This window comes from Phyllostomus discolor, chromosome 2 (assembly GCF_004126475.2).
Source record: "Phyllostomus discolor isolate MPI-MPIP mPhyDis1 chromosome 2, mPhyDis1.pri.v3, whole genome shotgun sequence".
In the NCBI taxonomy this organism is placed as follows: domain Eukaryota; kingdom Metazoa; phylum Chordata; class Mammalia; order Chiroptera; family Phyllostomidae; genus Phyllostomus; species Phyllostomus discolor.
In genome coordinates this window covers 216,641,516-216,663,301 of record NC_040904.2, presented here as the reverse complement: position 1 = coordinate 216,663,301, position 21,786 = coordinate 216,641,516, and the positions used below count along the sequence as shown (strand labels likewise).

The window sequence follows — 21,786 nt, the reverse complement described above, 5'->3', positions numbered from 1 at the left end:
TGGCGCGCAGAACCGAGTTTTTCCGTCCTCCGCCTTCTCCTTGCCGAGGCTGCCTCTTACCTGTGCTCTGCGCCGCCGTGGGGCCTCCACCTCGCTGGTCCGCCTCGGTGAGCCCTCCAGAGCAGAGGGGCGTCCAGGCCCCAGCCGCCGGCCCCCCACCCGCGGTTGCACGGCCGCTTGCACGCGGAGAAGCGGACGTCTTTGCAGCAGAGGAGGACTGCCGGACCTGGAGCTGGGCGCGCCGCACCCGGGCCCTAAGACACCAGCCTGCAGGTGGGGCCCCCGCCGCGTCTGAGCGCTGGGCGACCGGGGCTGCAGTCCTAGGCCACCCTTCGGGCCTTCGCTTCCCAGTTCGTGCACCGGGCGCAGTGGGGCTCCGTCTCCGCTTCGTGCGCCTGGGCGGGCATTTGTGGGGCGTCCTAAGCAGTGGGCCCTGTCCTGCCGGCCCGTGTGGGGGAAGCCCCCATCGGCGCAGAAGGACAGCTCTTGCCTGGGGGGGGGGGGGGAGCGCGCGCGCGTTCTCGCGCTGCCCAGACTCCCCCGACGCCGCAGGCTGGATGCGGGCAGCGCGTACAGCCAGCGCCGCCCCGGCGCACCCCTCGGGGAAACCAGGGAGCCGTCGAGGTTTCTCCCTCCTCTCGAAACACTGTGGGACGTGACGTCCAGGTGAAAACCGTCACCAGACCACTGCACCTTGGAGTTTAAACCAAGCTCAGGCACCCGAGCGGCCCTGCGCGCTCACCTTCGCGGCCCTCCCAGCCCCACCCCGCCCGGAGCCGCTCCAGGCCCCCCCGGCGCTGCCCGCCGCTCTCCCGCCCGCCCCGACAGCCCCTCCCTCCCGGCGCCCCTCTCCTTCCTGGTCGCGGGGCGCCCTTCCTCCCCAGCTGCCCCCGTCCAGTGTGTCCCCGCGTTCGGTCCAGCCCTCTCACTCCCACTTCCTCGGTCTCCGCCCGGCTGAGGCCCCCTCTGCTCCTCCCCGCGCCCGGGGCCCCTCGGCCCCCCGAGCCCCCAGCCCCCTGCCCCGCAGGCCGCCAGGCGCCTCTCCCCGCCCCCCCGCCCCGCGCCGCAGTCGCGGCGGCCCCCAGCCCCGCCCCGGCGTCCGCGTCCCCGGGCCCCGCCCCCTGGCGCCCCGCCCCCGGGCTGCGTCACGGCGGCGGGCGGGGCACGTCTCGCACGCAGCCGCCGGGCGGAGCGCTCGCCGCATTGTTTCCTTCGGTCCGGAGCGAGCGAGCGAGCCGGTCCGAGTGTCTGAGTAGCCCCGAGCCCGCGCCGCGCCCCGCTCCCCGCACCCCGCCGCCGGCCGGGCCCCGCCGGGCCTCCCCGGCCCCGCCGCCGCCGCGCCGCCGCCGGCCGACAGGAGCCCTCCGACAGGAGCCCGCGCCCGGAGTGGCGGCGCCGGGCCTGCGCGGCCGTTGGCGGAGGAGCCGCGGGCGCCATTAGCGCCGCCTCGGCCGCGCCGGCCCCCGCGCCGCCCGCCCGCCCGCCGGGCTCCCGCGGCCCCGAAGGTGAGTGGGCGGGGGCGGGCGGTGGTCGCCGCCGCCGCTGCCGTCTCGCGGGCCGCCGGGTGCCGGGCCGCCGCCATGTTGGAGGCCGCGGCGGCGGCGGCGGCGCATTGTCCGCGGGCGGCGGGCGGGCGCGGAGGGAGGCCGGGGAGGCCGGCCTGGGGCGGTAGGCCGGGGCCGCGGCGAGGCCGGGCTGCTCGGGGGCCCGGCCTGCGCGAGCCTGGGCTGTGGGGCCCCAGGCCGCGGTGCAGGGGAAGCGGGGGGACCGGGCTGAGGGGCGGGCGCCGGGTGGTCTCGGGCGGCGGGAGCCGGGGTGTGGGAGAGGCCGGGCCGTGGGGCGCGAGGCTGGGCGGCAGGGGCCCGACTGGTTCCGGGCCCGCCCGCCCTGCGGCCTCGTTCCGGGCCCGCCCGCGCTGCCGGCCTCCGCGGGCTCCGGCAGAGCAGGGGCGGCCTCAGCGGGGCGGGACCGGCGCGAGAGCCGGCTGTACCCGGCCGGGAGCCCTGGTCGCGCCCGCGGGTCGCGTTATGTAACAGACACACTCGTACGTTCTGCGGGTCAGGGGCCCGGCCATAGGCCCGACTTAAAGGCTGCCGACGAGACGGGGAGTCGGTGGACGCAAGGTCAGGCGTTCGGCGGCGCAGGGAGGCGTCCCTCCCGCTTCCGGGCGGCGCTGGCAGTAAACACCGTGAAATGGACTTGTGCCCCGGCTCTGCTGGGCCGTTTTTTGAAGAAGGAACTTTATTGAGGCCCGGTCTGCAGAAAGTGCAGCTGCTGTGAGCTCACAGTAAGTCCTGACCAGCGCCTAAGGCCCAGGAAACCACCCCCGTCCAGACCGACCCTGTCGTTCCCCGCACTTCAGCCCTGCCTGGTCGTCGCGTGAACAGCGAGCGTTACAGCGTCAGGGTGGTGTTTGCTCACCCGGCCTAGCACCTGCTCTGCCCGGGGCCGGGCCCAGCGCTCTGGGTTCACTCCGTCTGCACACAGCCCCGGAGGGGCGTGCTCCTCGGGGTCGCGCTTTGTGGCACAGGGAGCAGCGGCTTGCAGAGCTCAAGGGACCCACCCGTGCAGAGTCAGGCAGCAGAGGGACTGAGCCGGCATTGCGGGCTGGTCGTCAGTGGGGAGTCTTCCTCTCCTGGGCGGCAGGCGGCTCTCCTGGATCCGTTTAGCAGAGTCACTTGTGGGTAGGCTTTCGGGTTGTCCTTGCGGGCCCTCCCCCCCCAGCTGCATTGCCAGGGTGGGTGCAGCCGAGGGGGCCACATGCAGAGCCTGTGGGTGTGGAAGTGACGGCAGGTGAGGATGCTGTGTGGGGCCGTGCTGCCGAGGGCCTTTCCCCCGGTCACAACTGCATTCTCAAACGAGGGAGCTGGGCAACATTCCTGGTCAGGTGGGGCTCCAGGGTCAGGTGGGGCTCCAGGGCCCGGTGGGGCTGGGCTTTGAGGGCTGGCGTTAGCTGGAGCCAGTTGGCGCTTCACTGTGGAGGAGAAAATTACCAGTTTGCTTTTCCCGTGGTGAGTAACCCACTGTTGTTCCTGCCGCACCTCAATGGTGACACGTGGACCTTCCCCTGGGTGCCTCGGGGTCCCCTCTGCAGGCTGTGGCAGTGACACCTGGGGGACACGCCCAGCTCCCCCTTAGAGAGGATTGCAGGTCCAGAGCCAGCTGGGCGGTGGCTCTGTTGACCGCTCATGCCCCAGGACTTGGGGGCTGGTCCCCGGGTGCACATGGAGCCCCCGGGTGCCGGGGGGGTTGGGGTCCGGCGGACCGCCGGGCAGGCCATGCTCCCCCTCACGAGGAGTCCCCGTTGAGGCGCAGGCGTCCGTCTGACACGGCACAGAACGAGCTGCTCTCGGAAGTGCTTGTCTCGAGAGTGCGTGTGGGGACTGCTGGGAGCTCCTCCCAGGGTTTGCCGCGGGAGCCCTGTGCTGTGAGCCCTTTTCCTGAAGACCCGCCAGGTGTCCGTGAGGCCGTGGTTCCCGCCTCACCCAGGTGCTCGGCTCTGGGCTCCTGCTCGGCTGCCACGAGCAGCTGGGGGCCTCGGGCTCCCATTCGGGACGGCCGTGTTTGCTAAGAGAGCCCGTGAGAGCCCCTCTCTCTAGCGTTGGTTTGCTCTCTGTCGGAAAGATGGTGTTTGGGGGTGGAGCCTTGGAGGCCTGGAGGGGTCTGTGTTGTGGGTTCCTGGGGTAACAGACTCCTGTGGGGTGGGCAGTGGTCTGGAGTGGGGGGGGTTAACGTGACGTAAACTCAGTCAGCAAGGGACAGCGGGGGCTGAAAGGAGCAGATCGTAACCTCCCGGCCAAGAGTCCCGGTCCCTGAGCCAGTGCCGGCAGGCCGGGGGGTTGGTGGCTCTGCAGGCAGCGTAGGGTTCAGACGGCCCTCACCGGGGAGCGAGGACGGGAGACGCTGTGCCGTCCCTGGCAGCACGTTGCTGGTGTCAGGGTGTGCTTGAGGGGAGGAGGGCTGCCCCGGCGCTGTGGTCAGGCCAGCAGCACCGAGAAGCACCCCTGAGGGGAAGCGGCAGGCCGGCTGGCCCGTGGGGGTGTCCTGGGGGTTGCCACTGAGGCCCTGCAGAAGCTGGGCCGGGAAGTCTTGGGGGTGAGGGGTGTCCCCCTAGATCAGTGTGGGGCTCCCTCTCGGTTCTTGGTTTTGTTGGGGGCCCTGTGCCTCCACGCAGATGTGGGGGACGCGCTCACGGAGAAGGAGGCCAGGCTGCGGTCAGACCGCTGCGGCCTCCGGGGCCTGGCACGGGTGCTACCGAGACCGGTGCCCTGGGGCTCCGGGTGGCCCCGGGCAGTGGCAGGGGAGCCAGGGCACCTCTGCCTCGGGGTCAGAGACTCCGGTCCTGCTGGAGTCCACCTGGGTGCGGGGGCGTCCCCGGGCAGGGCCACTCCTGAGGGGTGCCGCGGTCACGTCAGGGACCTGTTGTCTAGGAAGGCGTCTGGTGAGCAGGGGGAGCCTCAGGGCACTGGAGGGGCTTGTCGCCGCACATAGCCCTCGAGGCCCGCTCCTCGCCGTCTGGTTTTCTGGGAGTCCCCGGCGAGGTGTGACGGGCTGCTGACACACGGCCGTGAGTCCTGGGGCGAGTGGTTTTGAAACCTCAGAGGTGTCTTAGCTGGGAGTTCGGCTTCCGTGTGAACGGGCGGGCTGGCGCTGCCCGGGTGGGCCCGGTGGTGTCCTCGTGTTAACCCCCCTCTGCCTGTTCCAGGGGTCAGTACCAAATGAGGAGGAAAGGACGATGCCATCGAGGCGCTGCAGCGAGGCACCCTTCCTCCCCGTGCAGCACTAAGCACTCCCCGGCGCGAGAGACCCTGACCTACGCACAAGCCCAGAGGATGGTGGAGATCGAGATCGAGGGCCGCCTGCACAGGATCAGCATCTTCGACCCCCTGGAGATCATCCTGGAGGATGACCTCACCGCGCAGGAGATGAGCGAGTGCAACAGCAACAAGGAGAACAGCGAGCGGCCCCCCGTGTGCCTGAGAACTAAACGCCACAAAAACAACCGCGTCAAGAAGAAGAGCGAGGCCCTCCCCAGCGCCCACGGCTCCCCGGCCTTGGCCAGCGCCCTCCCGGAGCCCAAGGTGCGGATCGTGGAGTACAGCCCCCCGGCGGCGCCCCGGCGGCCGCCCGTGTACTACAAGTTCGTGGAGAAGTCCGCCGAGGAGCTGGACGACGAGGTGGAGTACGACATGGACGAGGAGGACTACGCCTGGCTGGAGATCGTCAACGAGAAGCGGAAGGGCGACTGCGTGGCGGCCGTGTCGCAGAGCGTGTTCGAGTTCCTGATGGACCGCTTCGAGAAGGAGTCGTACTGCGAGACCCAGAAGCAGGGGGAGCAGCAGTCGCTCATCGACGAGGACGCCGTGTGCTGCATCTGCATGGACGGCGAGTGCCAGAATAGCAACGTCATCCTCTTCTGCGACCTGTGCAACCTGGCCGTGCACCAGGAGTGCTACGGCGTGCCCTACATCCCCGAGGGCCAGTGGCTCTGCCGGCACTGCCTGCAGTCCCGGGCCCGGCCCGCCGACTGCGTGCTGTGCCCCAACAAGGGAGGTGCCTTCAAGAAGACGGACGATGACCGCTGGGGCCACGTGGTGTGCGCCCTGTGGATCCCGGAGGTCGGCTTCGCCAACACGGTGTTCATCGAGCCCATCGACGGCGTGCGGAACATCCCGCCCGCCCGCTGGAGGCTGACGTGCTACCTGTGCAAGCAGAAGGGCGTGGGCGCCTGCATCCAGTGCCACAAGGCCAACTGCTACACGGCCTTCCACGTGACGTGCGCCCAGAGGGCCGGCCTCTACATGCGCATGGAGCCCGTGAGGGAGCTGGCGGGGGGCGCCGCGACCTTCTCCGTCCGCAAGACCGCCTACTGTGACATGCACACGCCCCCGGGCTGCGTCCGGAGGCCTCTGAACATTTACGGGGACGTCGAGGTGAAGAACGGGGTGTGTCGGAAAGACAGCTCCGCCAAGACGGTCAGGTCCTCGTCCAAGGTCAGGAAGAAGGCCAAGAAGGCCAAGAAAGCACTGAGCGAGCCGTGCGCAGCCCTGCCCCCCGTGTGTGCTCCGTACATCCCCCCCCAGAGGTGAGAGTGTGCGGCCGTGGGCGCCGGGGTGGGCCCAGCGTGGGGGCGCCAGGGAGGGCCTGCGCGGGGCTGTGTCGGGGCGGCCTCGTGCCCTCCGTGGAGGGAGTTTCCTGGTGGCCCCCGGCACGTGGCCTTGCTCACCCACCACCCGGCGGGGGCGCGGGTGTTGCAGGGGACTCGAGTCTCTCAGACCCGGAAGGCTGGGTGGTGTCCTCGATGCCCGTTCTCACCCACAGGGCGAGCCAGGCACTGCCAGGGTGGCCGCGGCCACACGGCCCGCGGGGCCGGGTCTGGCGCCCTGTGGTGTCCGGGTGCGGTCAGGGGTTCTCGCGCCCCCACCGACGTTCGGGGACTGTGCAGGGTTTTTAAGTCCCTTGCTGGGAAGTGAAGCAGCGGGGCCGGGTAAGGAGGCCCTGGTTTGGAGATCAGAGTGGGGCCCCGGAGGCCGTGGGGAGGGCGGGCTGGCCCCCCCACCGTCAGCGTGACAGTCTCTCTGGACTCCGACCGCCCTTCGGGATGGGAGCGTGGCCTGGTCAGCGTGGGGCTCTCGACTGGCGTGGTCCACAGTGGCGGAGGGGTCCACAGTGGGGGGGTGTGGGCTCTGCTGGCGCCTGCTGTGGGTGGGCCCGCCGCGCTCTGGCCCGGCTTGCGAGCTGGTCCGCAGGCAGCTGTGCCTGCTCCTCTTGTTAGGGACGCGCTCTGGACTTTTCTCTGTCACCTTCCCAAACGCTCGTGTTTGGGGTGCGAGGTAAGTTACTCGGTGAGTTTCGCACGGAGCCAGTGCCCCGGAGTCCCGGAGAGCAGGCACCCCGCTCCCAGCACTTCCTTGGGCTTCGAGGGAGTGGCACGCTGCCCCGGTGACAGGGCTGGGGCCTGTGATGCCGGGGGAGGGAGGCAGAGCGCTGAGCCCACGAGGTTGGGGTGCGCTGGGCGTCTGCCCCTGAGGGAAGTGGGGGGCGCCTGCTGTTACCCAGACGGTCTCGTTGTTTGCAAGTCATGCGTACGTCAAGTTGCGTTTATCTTACAGATCAAGTGCGTGCAAGACTTCCGGGACTTTATTAAGAAGTAAAAGTTACTTTCAATGTATTGAGTATTAGTTTTCACGTTGTTTTCCTATGTATTTGGGGGTAAAATAATTCATGCCTTCCGACACATGGTTTGATACAGTTTGGTTTTCGCGTGTCACGCATTTACTGCTGAGGTTGTAGAAGTGTGCTGACACCTGCCACTCAGAATCCTGGTTTTGTCCTGGGAGGAGGGGTCACTGAATTTGTGTTAACAGTTAGGAGCCTGGCTCCCCCACCCCGGCCCGGAAATGAAACCTTTTTTCTTTTGTGGAGTGGTGCACACTCACGGTAGAGTCAGTCAGTTCGGTCCAAGCAGGAAAAAGCGCTCCAAGCCCCTCATCAGGAGGGAACCGCCGTCCAGACCGGGGAGCCTGCTGCAAGCCGGGCAGCCCGACTTAACGGACAGCCTCACTTGGATTTCCTCCTCTGAGTCAGAAGGACACGGTTTGTGTGAAGAGCTTCAGTTTAAGGCCCCTGAAAATCCCAGCTTTACTGAAATCGCAGTAAACAAAACAAACACACGGTCCGACGAGCTGGGAGACCACAGTCTGCAGGGCCGCCTGCCCCGCGTCCGGCCTGTGTGGGCGCCGGCGCCAGGAGGGCCCTGGGCCCCGGGGCCCTCGCGGTGGGGCGTGCTCGCAGCCGAGGGCCCAAGGTGCCCGGGTCTGAGTGGGAGCAGAGCTCGGGCCTCGGACCTGAGTACCTCAGAGCAGGTGGTGCAGGTCCGCTGTGTCCTGAAGGTGTGGTCTCGCTCGTGTTCTGTCTGTCCTTTCCCTAACTCAGGAGTGAGCTGCTAACTACAGTTTGGGGTGCAGATAAAGGGGGTTCTCGGACAAGTGTGTGTGGCTGCTCGCTTTGCTCTCTGGGTTGCCAGGGTCCTCTGGGGAACCTCACGTTTTGGGCCAACTTACCACCGTAGAGGCTCTCCCGGCCACCCTTTGCCCCGCAGTAGCTGGTGCTGGGCCGCCCCTGGGGTTGCCAGGGCAGGTGCGGGGGGCCTGAAGCGTCAGCCTGGGGTGTGTGCCGGAGGCCCCAGGGGAGTGTGGGTGGGGCGAGCTGGCGTGCTGCGGGCAGGGGGAAGCTGGGTGCTGTCTGCAGCCTTGGGTGTAGGGCTGTCTGGGGGGGCAGCTACGGCGGCGTTCTGAGCCAGCTCCAGAGGTGGTCCTGGAGAGGGACCCGGGACCCCCTCAGCTGTCATTGTGGAGACCCCAGAAGAGGAGGGTCCCCTCCCTGCAGAGAGGAGAGCGGGCTGTGAGAAGGAGGGGCGGGGGAGGACCGCCAGGGACCGTCAAGTGCTCTAGTGACCTGAGTGGGTTAAATATCTCTCAAGTGAGGATAACGGAGACCACCTGGGCTCCTAAGTTTTTTTTTTTTAAAGTTTCAGTGTTTTGGATTTTAATTTATTTCACGGGTGAGAGAGAAATAGAGGCAGAGAAACATCTGTGTGTGAGAGAGAAACATAGACTGGTTGCCTCTCACAGGCCCCCAACTGGGGACCTGGCCTGCAACCCAGGCGTGTGCCCCGATGGGGAATTGAACCGGCGACCTTTCAGTTTGCAGGCTGACGGTCAGTCCCCTGAATCATACCAGCCAGGGCTCTAGTCTATTCTGTGTGAGAGGGGAAGGAGGAGATATTTAGTTTTTTAAATGTCTTAGCACTTTTAAGTAGCGGAGGTTACTTTTTCCTTCTCGAAGCAAGAGACTCTGGGATGAGGATGTGGGTGGTGGGAGGCTTTGCTGCCCGTGCAAGACCCTGGGTCGGCGGCGGCTCTGGCCGGGAAGGAGCAGTGCCCCTAACGCGCCTGCCGGGTGGGGCGGCTCGGGGCTGGGGGGCACTTAGTCGGCTCTGCTGGTGCCTCTGCCCGTGAGGGCCCCGGCCTCCAGTGTGGTCCGAGCGCCCAGGCCTTCGGCGCTCGCCCCGCGCAGTCGTCCCGGGGCCTCGAGTTGTCCTGTCTGCCTGCGCCTGCCTGCGCCCACTTCCGTTGGAGTGGAAACCGTGCCCCGACTGGTGTGAGTGCCGGCCGGCGGACCGGAAGCTCACCCGTTCGATTCCCGGTCGGGGCACGTGCCCAGGTTGCGGGCCAGGTCCTCGGTGGGGGGGGGTGTGAGAGGCCCCCAACTGGTGGTACATCTCACACACTCGCGTTCCCCTCCCTGTGTCTCCTTCCCGTCCCCTCCAAGGAAATACATACAATCTTAAAGAGTACGTATATAAATGAGATAAAAGTTACTTTCCAACGTAGAAACAACTTATTTAAAGTCGAGGAAGATGCGAAAAGTCAGATCTAAGGAGGAGAGAATTTCTTTTCCCCCACTTTTTCTGCCGTTCTGGAAAAAACCTCACGTTTCAGTGGGTGCCGCTGCAGCTTTCCCTGCTGGAAGCGCAGCCTCTTCCTCACGCAGCTGCCACTTGGACCGGGTGTTTCTCTGGCCCCACGTCCGTCCGTTCGATGCTGCCTCACGGTGGCGGGGGGGGGGGGGCTCGTTGAGTGGAGCCACTGGCTCCTTCGGCACGACCGGCCCGTTCCCCCGAGTCCCCTCTCTGGGGGCACCTGGGGGTGGCTCTTGATCTGCGAGGGGACGTGGCGGTGTGAGCCGGGAGGCTCGTGCGCGGCGTGCTCCGGACTCCGACCCGGTCCCCTCGGCCACTTGGACCACTTGCAGGGACGGACACCCGTAAGTCAGTGCGGATGTCACGAGGGAGGTTGTTGCTGGCATCCGAGGCGAGGGCGGAGGATCCGGTCCCCGGCGGCGTGTCCTCGAGGCTGCTGCCGGCGGGCGCCCCGCCGCATCCTGTGTCACGGAAGTCCTGGAGTGCTGTGACGAGGGCTCAGAGACAGGCGCTCAGCAGCGCCGGTGTCCCCGTCCGCACCAGACCGCGGTCCCCCGGTCGGTCTCGCAGGAGAGCGGCCGCGCGGGAGCCTCCGCGCAGGCGAGAAGACGCCCCTGAGTGCGCTGCCCCGAGCACGTCACCCCGCGCACCGCCTGAAGCGGCCTGCTGCTCACCTCCCGTGACTCGCTGCTGCCCCGGGCTTTGCTTTACGTCTGAGAACATTTAAGTTTGTTTATTGACTTGAAGGGAGGGAGGGAGGGAGAGATCCCTTGGTTGTTCCGCTTACCTGTGCGTCCACCGGCGGTTCTTGAGCGTGCCCCGTCGGGGCTTGCCTCTGCGGCCTCGGCCCGCTGGGACACACAGCAGGCGCACGGGCGGGCGCCCTCTGAGGGTGACGCCGTGAGTCCACTGGGTGGGCCAGTGTCCCGAGAGGAGCCGGCCTCCAGGCGGGCGTGGCCAGGGTTTCTGTGGCGTCCGTTTGCGGCACGTCCGGAGGGGCCAGGGTGCCCTGTGCCTGCAGCCCGGACCTGCCTGTCCGACTTCCTCTGTCCTGGGGGCGTCTGTGCAGCTGCTCAGTGGACGCCCTGGTCCGCGTGGAGGTGGCCTGCCCTGGGTCCTGTGCCGTCGGGCTTGGCTGCTGGTGGCGTGTGCTCGGGTGCCACGGGAACGCCACGGGAATGCCACACGCTCCCGTCTGGGACGCAGTGGTGCCCTGCTCCTCAGTGGTGGAGGCGTTGCCAGCGCCTCAGGTGGTTCCTGCTTTGGCCTCTCCTGTCATCTGATCCAAGGTCTGGGAGACCCTTGGAGGCCATGTGCCCCCCCTCCCCCCCCAGCACCAGATGTCACGCCTGTCCTTGCCTGGGTCACCGTCCTGTGAGGGCCGGAGGCCGCTGTGCACCTCAGCCCCCTCTGCAGGGTCCCTCCCCCTGATGTGGTGAGCTGGGGGTGCTGGTCCTCGGAGAGGCCCCCCTCGGCAGGACCGTGGAGGTGCACTCCTGGGCGGGCCGGGCAAGGTCAGGGCAAGGTCAGGGCTGCGCCGGGGAGGGAGCGTCTGGTGGGGTTTCTCGTGAACCCGGGCGGAGCTGGCTGTTCCGACCTCAGGAATCTCAGCTCTTGGTCGGGAGCCCCCTCGGTGCCACTGGGTGATGGTGAGGCCTGGCCGGGGGTGCGGACGTGGGCACCCCAGTGATCCTGGGGCCCTGTGACTGCCGTCCGTGCGCCTGGAGCCCCGAGGAGGGCGCGGGCCATCCTGGCCTGAGCCGTGCAGGGAGCTCTCCCAGGAGCCAGGGTGGTGGGAGTGGGCCCACCCCCAGAGGCAGACCCCGGGCTCTGGGGTCCGGGGGGTGTCGTCTCTGGGCCACACGTTCACTACATCGTGACACGTCGTCACAGCAGAAACCTGGTCGTGTTTTAAGTGGATTTTCGGTTTTGTGTTGGGCCGCATTCACGGCCATCTTGGTCTGCGTGCAGCCCGCGGGCCGCAGGTGGGACACCCCTGCCCCAGGGCTGGGTCTCCTTGGCGCCACGCTGACCTCCCCCTGACCTCTGAGCGGTCGGGGCCGTTACAAAGACCTGGTTCGGGCGCTAGAAAGGGCGGGCGCGTCCTGACCCCCGCTCCCCGCTCCCCGCTGTGCGTGGGACTCCAGGGTGGCTGGGGAGTGTTCTTCTGTGCTTTGGGAGGAAGTAAATTTTTTAATGACATTTTCCCTATTTTTCACGATCTTCAGGTAAAAAGCTTAAAAACAAAGGAAGTTACGTTAACATTCACTTACGAAGTGTCGAGATGTGTTAAAACGAGTCAGTGTTGAGTGGACACTTCCAGTCACCTCTGAGACACTGCGTTTCCAGAAGCTGTCCCCCCCCAGCCCCTCACTGGGAGTGGGCGGCAGGTGCGTCTCGGCCGCCCTCCCCTCCCCTCCCCTCCCCTCCCCCCACGTGGCGCACATGCCGGCTGGCGTGGGTGTGCGAGGACTTGGGGCGCGGGGCCGACGCTCTGTGCACGTCCCCGGGGCTGCGGCGGGTCTCGCGGCGGGCAGGCGGCGCTGGGACCCTCGGTGCAGCTGGTGTCAGGGGCCCTGGAGCGGCGTGCCCGTGTCCCTTCGCGCCGCCTGGGGCGAGTGAGGCTGTGTTCACGGCAGCTCTCTTCCCTGGGCTCCGCGGCGCACTGTCAGGGTCTGCAGAAGTCTGCTCCGGCTCGGGAGTCTGGGCGATGTGGGGGGAGCCCGCCTGCCCCGCCACCCGGCGTCAGCGGTCACCGCCCCGTCTGCCTGGTGTCCCCCGCCTGTCCCCGCCTCGGGAGCGTCCCGGGAGCTCCCGGTCCCACTTTCATCCGGGACGCGTCGGCGCGGAGACCGGGCACCCCGCCTCACTCAGCAGCCGCGACCCCGCCGCGTCTCGAGGGGCTCAGGTTCGTCCGTCTCAGTGTCTCTTCCGAAGCAGTGTGTGTGCGTGTGTGCGTGTGTGCGTGTCCGTGTGTGTGCGTGTGCGCGTGTGTGTGCGTGTGTGTGCGCGTGTGTGCGCGTGTGTGCGTGTGTGCGTGTGTGTGTGTGTGCGTGTGTGCGTGCGTGTGTGTGTGTCCGTGTCCGTGTGTCCGTCCTAGGTGTGCCCCGAGGCCTTCCGGCCCCTCCGCCCCGAGTTCTGTCAGAGCAGCCCTAGTCCTGCAGCTGAGAGTGGGGTGTGACTTACGTCCCCGCCGTCCGCTGGCCTCTGCTGCTCGCGGCCCTGACCCGTCCGTCCCACCCAGGCCTTGCCCCGGGCCCGGGCCCCCGGGGCCTGCGCTCCTTCAGGGAGGCGGACTTCATCCGGCTGTGAACGTGGCCCCCTCGCTGCCCCCTGGGGCCTCCTGAACGTGTCCGTGAGTGGTCGTGGTTTGCGCTGTTCAAGCCCCTGTACAGACTCAGCGCGGTAACCACCGCACCTCCTCGACACTAGCTCGCTCTCGGAAAGGACCCACCTGCTGCGGGCGTTGCCCGAGGTGGGTGTGACGTGCTGTGGACTCTCTCGGGCGGCCCTCGTGCGGCCTGGCGCAGGCCGGTCTGGAGGGTGAGGGGGGGCCCGGCCTCGGTCCTGGTGCTCTGCAGCGGGTGGCCTTTTATCGCCACGTATGTGTTTTACTTCAGGGTCTGTGTTGTCGTGTCTTTGTAAGATAACCCCTCATTTCCTGAGGGCCTCAAGGTTTTCTCCTAAGAGCTTCCGAACGGCCCTCCTCGCCCCGTCCCCCTGCCCTCCCCCCGGTCCAGGTCAGGCTCTGCATACGCTTGGCCTGGGGTCTGCATCGGCCTGCGGAGGCTCTTGGTTCGACAGGGCCACGTCTGCCCGGCCCCCTGGGGTCGGGCCCCTCCACAGGACTTGAGCCGTGTTCTGCCCCAGGAGGTGGTCCCAGGTCCCTGCACGGCCTGCCGGTCCGGGGGGGCAGCCGGGTGGGATGCGCCCTTCGGAGCCTGGCCCGGAGGGCACCCCGGCTCAGACAGTCTCTGAAAGGCCGTCGTGGGCCGGGTCGGTCAGGGTGGCGGTACTCGCACAGTTTGGTTCTCGGGTGGTTCTGTGAGGCTTTGGCCTCAGAGTCTCTCAAGAGCCCGGTCTTTGAGTTCGCCGGTGTCCCCTGCTCTGGCGTTCCGTGGTGCACACTGAAGAACGCCTTCTTGTTGGAGTCTGTGTTTCTGCCCTGTCTCCGTCTGGGCTGCGGTCACGTTACCTTCCAGTGTCCTCGTCACGGCAGCTGACGAGCCGCTTTGTTTGAGCGGCAGGGTGGCGGTGACCGGGGAAGAGGGGCTTCTGGTGGTGGAGAGGCCATTGCACGGTGATCTCACCCCTGCCCCCGCTGCCTGCAAGCCTCTGTGTCCCACAGCCCCTGAGAGGACGAGGTCTCTCGGGGGACTGGGAGATGCCCAGCGCCCCTTCGTGTCCAGCCCTGCCTCGGCTGCTGCTCCTCTCTCTAGCGCGCCCCGCTTGTCCCCTGCGAGGTGACCGAGTGGGACCGCGGCAGGGCCTCCCTCTCCTGACGCTGCGCGCAGCCCGCGTGCGTGGGGACCGCGTCCCATGCAGGGGCTGAGGGAGCTCAGAGCTTCGGTGCCAGCGTGGCCGCTTCTCGGGTGGTTGAACCGGGAGGCGTGCATGAGCGGAGCAGAGTGGGTGACACCTGTGGGCAGTGGGGGGGTGGGTGTTGCTGCGGCCGAACCAGGGACGGCAGGGGTGGCGCTTAGTGCCGCGGGTGAGGGGAAACACGTGTGGTCCACCCGGAGTGCACTGCCGTTCCCGGTCTCCGTGGCGGAAGCGCGGTGGTGCGCCGCGCTGAAGCTAAACGCTGAGTCTCCCCATGTTCCAGACTAAACAGGATCGCGAATCAGGTGTCCATCCAGCGGAAGAAGCAGTTCGTGGAGAGAGCGCACAGCTACTGGCTGCTCAAGAGGCTGTCCCGGAACGGCGTGCCGCTGCTGAGGCGGCTCCAGTCCAGCCTGCAGTCCCAGAGGAGCACGCAGCAGGTACGCGCCCGCGCCCGCGCCCTCCCGGTGTCCCTCCCGTCTGCCCGCGCTCCGAGCAGGGGTCTTCCCTAGGGCGCGGCTCCTGCTGCCGGCCGGTCTGGTTCTGGCAGCGAGCGTGGACCCGCACACGTCGTGGGCTGCTGGGTGGTGCAGGTGACTCTCACCTGCCTGTGTCCCCTGGTGTCCCTGCCTGTGGCTGCAGCTTCCTCCCCCACTCTGCACATTTGGGGGTGTCCGGGGAGGGGCTGTGACGGGCCTGCCGTGTGGGGCGGGGGGCGGGGTCCTGGGAGGGGAGGCTGGAGGGTGAAGCCGGGTGCCGTGGCGTGGTCTGAGCTGGGTCCGGCGTGGAGGTGTGGGCGTGTTGTGTGAGGGGCGGCGGTGTGTTTTAAGGGCGTTCCTCTGCGGGAGGGCCGGGGCGGGGGGGTGGGGTGAGTGCCAGGGCAGGGGTTTTGCTTTTCCAAAGAACAGAGTCAGCGCCTGCCCTGGGGCACGCGTGCCGGGATTGGGGCGGGGCAGAAGACGAGCAGGGCCCCCGCGTGACGGTGCCGCGCGGACTCGGGCCATGCTCTGTGGGGAACAGGCAGGAACAGGCCGGGCGAGCCCTCGTACTTCGGTGCCCAGTGTGGGCTCGCAGCGACGCCGGAGGCTGCAGAGCGGCTCTGGGGACGGGGGTGAGGGGAGAGTCAGCGGTGGGCCCTGTGGGCGCGGGGGGACGGGCGTCTGCTTGCCACCCCCGGGTGGGGGCCCGCACTGCCTGCGCCCACCTCCCCTGCGGGGGGGCGGGGGGGCGCGGCCGAGAACAGAGTCTGGCCCGAGTTCCCTCTCCGCCGCTTCTCTGCCCTCCTGGGCGCGCGGCAAGACCGTGCTCAGGGGCCCTGCCTCGGGGCGCCCGTGTGGCCGCGCACCTCTGGTGCCCGAGTGGCTCTGCTGCTGCGGCTGCCGATCTGCCGGGCAGCCGAGCGGGGCCGGGGGGCGCTGCCTCACACAGCGGGACGTGGTGCTCTCCGGGCGGGCAGGGGCGGGGCTCGGGGGCCTGCGGGTGGCCGGTGTGGGGGTTCCCCGATGGGGGCTGTCCATGCAGTTGGGGGCCACTCGCGTCGCTCCTCTGCTGTGTTCTGGGGGCGGGTGCCCCTCCCGGGGGGCGCTCTGGCCTTCAGGCTGGGGCCGCTGAGCAGGAGCCTCTGTCCCCCCGCAGGGCCACCGCCCCGCACAGGGCCACCGCCCCGCACAGGGCCTGCCCCGGGAGAGAGGCCTGGACGGGTGTTTCTGGCTTCGGGGCGGAGCGGCGCCTTCCCCTCTGGCGCCGCCCCTCCCGAGTCCCAGCACGTCCCGGGCGAGCGTGTCCTGGGCCACCTGTGCTTCCCGGCCTGGACGCCGACGTCGGTCTCAGGGCGTCCCTCGTCTTAACTTTTCCTAGCTCTGTGGTGACAAAACAGGTCTTCTAAGTTTTTTCAAAACTTGGATTTTAATGTCTTCTTTTACATTCTTTTAGAAACTGTTAGGGTTTCTGGCCTCTGTGAGACAGGGTGCACCCTGACCCTTCTCCACCTCCAGGCCCGAGGGCGTGCTTCGTGGGGCCCGCTGCCCCGTGGAGTGGGTGACGACGAGGCCGTCTCACCCCCCCCCCACCCCCCACGGGGTGCAGGGCCGGGTGCGGGTGTGTGGTGCCCCCGGTCGTGTCCCGTGGGGTTCTCGCGCACACAAGGTCTTGGGCAGTGGCGGGAAATGGCGAGCGCTGGGGTCAGCCCGGGGCCTTGGCTGCCCTGGACTCTCGTGGAAGGGCCAGCTCCTGGGCAACCCCACACGACCGCAGAGCGGCCGCTGCCCGGGTGGGTCGGCCCTCCGTGGGGAGGGTGGGGCAGCGGGGGAGGGCCGTGCCTGACCCCTTCATCCTGTAAGGGTTGGCTGTTGAGGGGGGTCAGCGTGGTGTGACTTTAGTGTTTTTTGAAACTTGAAAGACGCTGATGGTAGAGTTTAACTCATTTGTCCGTGTTTCTGGGTGCCCACCCTGAGCCAGGCCCAGGAAGCAGTCAGGTGCAGCCTTGCTCTCCTGTGCCCGACTTTCCGGGGGGCAGACGGACAGGACAAGGCGGCCTGAGGGCAGGCGGAGCACCTCGGGGTGCGGGCGGCTGGGGCCCTGCACCGCAGGCCGCGGTGCCGCAGGAGGGAGGGCCGCTGCTCCTGCGGCCGGCTCGGAGGCCCCCGAGGCCTTGCCTGGCCACCCCCTCCTGGGGCTCCGGCATCAGGCTCTGCAGTGGGAGCCGGTCCCCCGAGAACCCACTCCAGGGGCTGGGACCCCGTGGCCACGCGGGGCCTCTCATCGCGCAGTGGCCTGGGACTCGGGTGGACGAGCTGAGGACTCAGGTGGCCCTTCCCGCCGGTGCAGGGGCCGTGTCCTCTCCCCGGCAGCGGGCGTCCCTCCTGTGGGTGGTGTGGGAGTTGGCGGGATTTCAGACACGGTCTTCTCAAGTTCTCTTCTCACAGCTTCCCGGGGGGGCACGACTGTCTCTCCCCCCCTGCCGCCGTCCTCCGGGGGCGCCTTTACCTGGGGCACGCGGACCGCTGAGGAGCAGGGTCAGGGGACCGGGGCCTCTCGGGCGAGTGGGGCCGCCAGTGTGCCGTGCCCCCCCCCGCCCCCCCCGGGGCTGTCGGCACCGGGCTGTGTGGGCTCCGCCCGCAGCGGCTGCTGTGCGGCCCCCAGGGGCTTGCGGGCAGCGTGGTGTCCGAGTCCACCTCTGCGAGTGCGTCCTGGCCGGGGCCGCACGGCGGGCGTCACCGTGCACTCCCTTTGACGCCCGAGGGCTTTTTCTTCTAACCTGCTGATGTTTGTTTTAAAGAGGAGTCTTGACTTGTTCACTTATCCACGCGTTCGTTGGTTGATTCTTACTTGTGTCCCGAGCAGGGATCGAACCTGTGACCTTGGTGTATCGGGACACTGCTCTAACCAGCTGAGGTGCCCGGCCAAGGTGATGCCCGAGAGTTTGAAAGAACGTTGCTAGCTTGGTTGTTTGGTCGGTGGGTGCCGAGGCCCCGTTTTGGCCCCCTGCACCCTGGTCCCGGGGCTGGAGCACCCAGGCCTCCCGCGTGGGCCTCTGGGTGTGCCTTGCTGTAGCTCCCTTTGGAGAGCAGGACCTGCCCTCCAGGCAGAGCCCTCTCCTCCCCTGCAGGTGTTCACACTGGGGGCACGGTGGCCGGACCTCGAGGGCAGGGCCTTAGGTCTGCGAGGCCTCCCGGGGGCAGGGCGGGGTGTCCGGCGGGGTGTGTGCCTGCGGGGGCGTGTTCTGGAGGCCGGTGCTGGGCGACCGGCTGAGCCGCAGGCCGTGTGGTCCAGGAGAGGGAGGAAAGGGGCCTGAGTGGGACCCTCCCGTGGTCTGGGGAGACACCCACATGCGCCTGGGGTGGGATCGGGGTGTCCTGGGCGGCTGTGGTCACAGCCACGGCAGGGACAGATGGGAGCGTCTTAGTGGAGCGTGGTTTTGGGGGGAGCCGAGGGGTCGTCCCAGCGGTGTCCTTCGCTGCCCGTGCTGGGTCTGACCTGGCTGGGAGCTGGGGTCGGGCGGAGGGCTGGCCTCCAGCAGGCTGGACCCGAGGGGTGGGCCCGGCTCCGGGCACTTGGCCTCTGTGGGGCGGCGTCAGTGGCGGGCGGCAGGGGGGCCCGGGAGTGGGGCTGAGGATGGGCAGCTGCTGGGAGAGCTGGACGGCCACCACCGGGGCGTGCGGGGACCCTGGGCACGCTCCGGGAGGCGGGGCTGTGGGGAGCCGGAGAGGGAGGGCGAGGCCGCCCTGGAGGTTGGGGTGCTGCCTCCATGGGGACCCGGAGCGCCTCTGGGGTCGTTCCCTGTGCCGGGTGGCCCGTCAGGCTGTCGGGGACGTCTGGGGTGGTTCTGTGGGGGACTCTCTGTCACTGGGGTTGGAGGCGCGTCGGGCAGGCCTCTTGTGGCCCTGTCACCCCATCTGGTCGCCGCCGCCGCCGGTTTCTGGGACTTGACACCAGCAGCACGTGTTTGGTGTCGTGTTTGGTGTCGAGATGCAGATGCAGACGGGCAGGCGGCGTGGCCGAGCGCAGACCCACTCGTGTGGGCTTGGCCTGTGGCCGGGACCGCCTGGCCTGGGTGGTTCCTGTGGTTCGGTTCTTCCCGGGCTGCTGCCGTGTCCTCGGGGTGCACGAGGTGGGGGCCCCGGCTGCCTCCTGAGGTCCCCACAGGCCCTTCCGCTCTTGGGTCTTCAGAGCCCCGGCCTCCCGCCTCCGGGCCCCGCCCCGTCCCTCCTCTGCTCTGCTGCCCACCCTGTGTGCGGCCCGGGGCCTGGGGACGTGGGGGCCCCCCCCCCCCCCCCCCCCCCCCGCCGCTGCCTGGGCGCTCGCCACGAGGGCGTCGAGGCCGACTCGCCGGCCTGTCTGTGCGTTCCGCAGAGGGGGAGCGACGAGGAGGTCCAGGCCGCCAAGGAGAAGCTGAAGTACTGGCAGCGGCTGCGGCACGACCTGGAGCGCGCACGCCTGCTGATCGAGCTGCTGCGCAAGCGCGAGAAGCTGAAGCGGGAGCAGGTGAGGCCCCGGCCTCTTCCGGGCCGTCCTGGTGCCCGGGGTGCGGACAGCCGTGCGGGAGGGGGCTCTGACCCCTGGAGGACGCGGGGGTGGTGCCGGGTCAGGAGTTCGGTGGGGCGTGTGGGAGGGCCTGGGGCCAGGGAAGGTGGGAGCCGGGCCGGCACCCGGTGGGTGTCTGGGGGGCTCCGTGTGTGAGGCGCCTCCGCCTGGGCTTGGGGCCGTGTGGCGGCGCCCAGGCGGCAGGAGGTCAAGGTTTGGGGGGACAGTCACCTCGAGAGTGTCTGTGCTGAGCGCCACTGTCCCTCAGGTGAAGGTGGAGCAGATGGCGCTGGAGCTGCGGCTGACGCCGCTCACGGTGCTGCTGCGCTCCGTGCTGGACCAGCTGCAGGACAAGGACCCGGCGCGCATATTCGCCCAGCCGGTGAGCCTGAAGGAGGTGGGTGTGCATCCTGCTCCGCCGGCCGGGGCGCCCTCGCTCTCCACACGCGGAGCTCGTGTTTTCACTTCACCTGCTCTTTGTGGTTTCACTTTGTGTTTTCAGAGGTTTTACTCACTTTTAGAGGGAGGGGGAGGGAGGGAGAAAAAGAGAAAGAGAAACAGTGACGTGTGGGAGGAACATCGATTGGTTGCCTCTCGCTCGCCCCCAGGACCTGGGGACCTGGCCTGCAACGCAGGCGTGTGCCCTGACTGGGAATCGAACCGGCGACCTTTCGGTTCGCAGGCTGGCGCTCAGTCCACTGAGCCACACTGGCGAGGGCTCGCCTGTTTAAATTGTGAAAGCGGTGCCTTTCGTGGTAGAATCTGAGAAGCGAGGCAGGTGGAGGTCCCTGCTCAGAGAGACCCGCTCTGCAGGCCGGGGGGTGGGGTGGGGTCTGGCAGCGGTCACTCTGGCTCCAAGGAGGGGGGTTGGTGTCTGCCGGGCCCTCGGGGACGCAGGGTTAAGTCTGGTCTGCCTCAGCGCTGCCACTGGCTGGTGTGCGAGAGTCGCCTTTGCTGTGCGTGCACGTGTGTGCCCACGCTGCACGTGTGCGAGGGAGGCTGTCGTGTGTGGTGCGTGCACCCGTCCTCCGGAGTGGCCGGGAGCCGCCCCCTGTGTCTGAGTGCTCCGCTCGCTCTCCCCCGGCGCCAGGTGCCCGACTACTTGGACCACATCAAACAGCCCATGGACTTCGCCACGATGAGGAAGCGCGTGGAGGCCCAAGGGTACCAGAGCCTCCTGGAGTTCGAGGAGGACTTCGACCTCATCGTGGACAACTGCATGAGGTACAACGCCAAGGACACGGTGTTCTACCGGGCCGCGGTGCGGCTGCGCGACCAGGGCGGCGTCGTGCTGCGGCAGGCCCGGCGCCAGGCGGACAGCATTGGATTCGAGGAGGCCTCAGGGATGCACCTGCCGGAGCGGCCCGTCGCGGCACCTCGGCGGCCCTTCTCCTGGGAGGACGGTAAGCGCCCGGCTGGCCAGGAGGCCTGGGACGCGACCCCTGCGTGGGTCAGGCTCCCCCGCAGCCTCGTGAGGGAGGGAGGGGAGGGAGGGAGGGAGGGAGGAGGCCAAGTGCGCGTCGGCAGCCAGCGCTCATCCAGCAGCCCCGGTGCCGTGCGCTCGGCGTGGGCGTCACTGGCGGTGCTTCCCGTCGGGTGTGTTTTCTCTCGGCCCCGCCGTGCACTTCGCACGCACAGCACCGCTGTGCAGACCAGCCGTGCTTCGGGCGCCCCGTGCCCCCTGCGGGGCAGCTCAGGCCTGCTGGGTGCGGCCCGGGAAGCAGTGTCGCCGGGGGCCCGCGCCCGGGGCGGGCCTCGGCGGCGGCCGAGGGCTCCGTGTCTCGGGGGCAGAAACGAGCACGCGTGCCCCGGTCGGCCCGCACTCCCAGTCCGCACGCCCTGCCCCGGCCCCGGCCGCCTTCCCAGCGCCACGCTCCCGCCGCCGCCAGACTTCCTGGCGATCGGAGCGTAGTCTGTGCTAACAATGTCGGTGTTTTGCTGAGATTGAAACTTAGGGATTTTTGTGGTAAATTAGCCTGAAATTGAGAGTCACTTGTGAGTTCTGCAGCCCACGTAGTTATCGAGCCCTGTAACGACCTGGGTCTGTAGGCTCGGGCTCAGGGGCCAGCTGTGGTGCCCTGCGGCCCCGGCCCGGGCCCGGGCGTGAGCCGGCGTGGCGGCCCTGCGTGGGGCCCCCTGTCTGCAGGAGTGCTCGTGTGCGCACTGGGGCGCCGTCCCCGCCTCTCGCCTGCGCCCGCCCCGCCTCCTGCCCCTGGTTGGCTGTGGGTCTTCACACCCTCGGGTGGAAAGCACGTCTTTAGGGGCGGTGGGAGCGGGACGGTCTTCTGGCCTCGCGAGGCAGCGCGGCGTCCCAGAGCTGACCGGCGTGTGTCGTCTGCCTTCAGTGGACAGGCTGCTGAACCCGGCCAGCAGGGCCCACATGGCCCTGGAGGAGCAGCTGCGGGAGCTGCTGGACAAGCTGGACCTCACCTGCTCCATGAAGTCCAGCGGGTCGAGGAGCAAGCGGGCCAAGCTGCTGAAGAAGGAGATCGCGCTCGTCCGGCACAAGCTGAGCCAGCAGCAGGGCCAGCCCCCGCCCGCGGGGTCAGGTACTGGAGGCTCGGCCGAGGACGGTGCTCCGCGGGGGCAGGAGGCGGGGGAGGAAGGTAAGCACAGCGCCGTCGCCATTGCCGTCTCGGTCTCCCCGCGGCCCGGGTCCCCACGGCCGTGCCGCCACGCGGTGCTGGGTCTCCAGCGGTGCCGAGGCGAGGGCTCAGAGGGAGACCTCCTTTCTCAGC

The 21,786-nt window shown here is 68.5% G+C and overlaps 1 protein-coding gene across 7 annotated transcripts in view; it reads left to right on the top strand.

Moving 5' to 3' along the window:
• The first annotated feature begins 1,200 nt into the window (after positions 1-1,200).
• The window catches only part of BRD1 (bromodomain containing 1), a 35,452-nt gene continuing 14,866 nt past the window's right edge, over positions 1,201-21,786 (top strand). For 3 of the 7 annotated variants that reach the window (XM_036019760.1, XM_028533022.2, XM_036019757.1), the window contains exons 1-7: positions 1,203-1,505; positions 4,706-6,085; positions 14,310-14,466; positions 18,878-19,009; positions 19,317-19,445; positions 20,139-20,451; positions 21,394-21,654. In XM_036019760.1, coding sequence (XP_035875653.1) covers positions 4,719-6,085; positions 14,310-14,466; positions 18,878-19,009; positions 19,317-19,445; positions 20,139-20,451; positions 21,394-21,654 — 2,359 coding nt within the window. In that variant the 5' untranslated portion in view covers positions 1,203-1,505; positions 4,706-4,718. Of the gene's footprint in view, positions 1,506-2,059; positions 2,288-4,705; positions 6,086-14,309; positions 14,467-18,877; positions 19,010-19,316; positions 19,446-20,138; positions 20,452-21,393; positions 21,655-21,786 lie in introns of those variants that run through there. The other 4 variants (XM_028533024.2, XM_036019759.1, XM_036019761.1 and 1 more) reach the window with 3 other exon arrangements.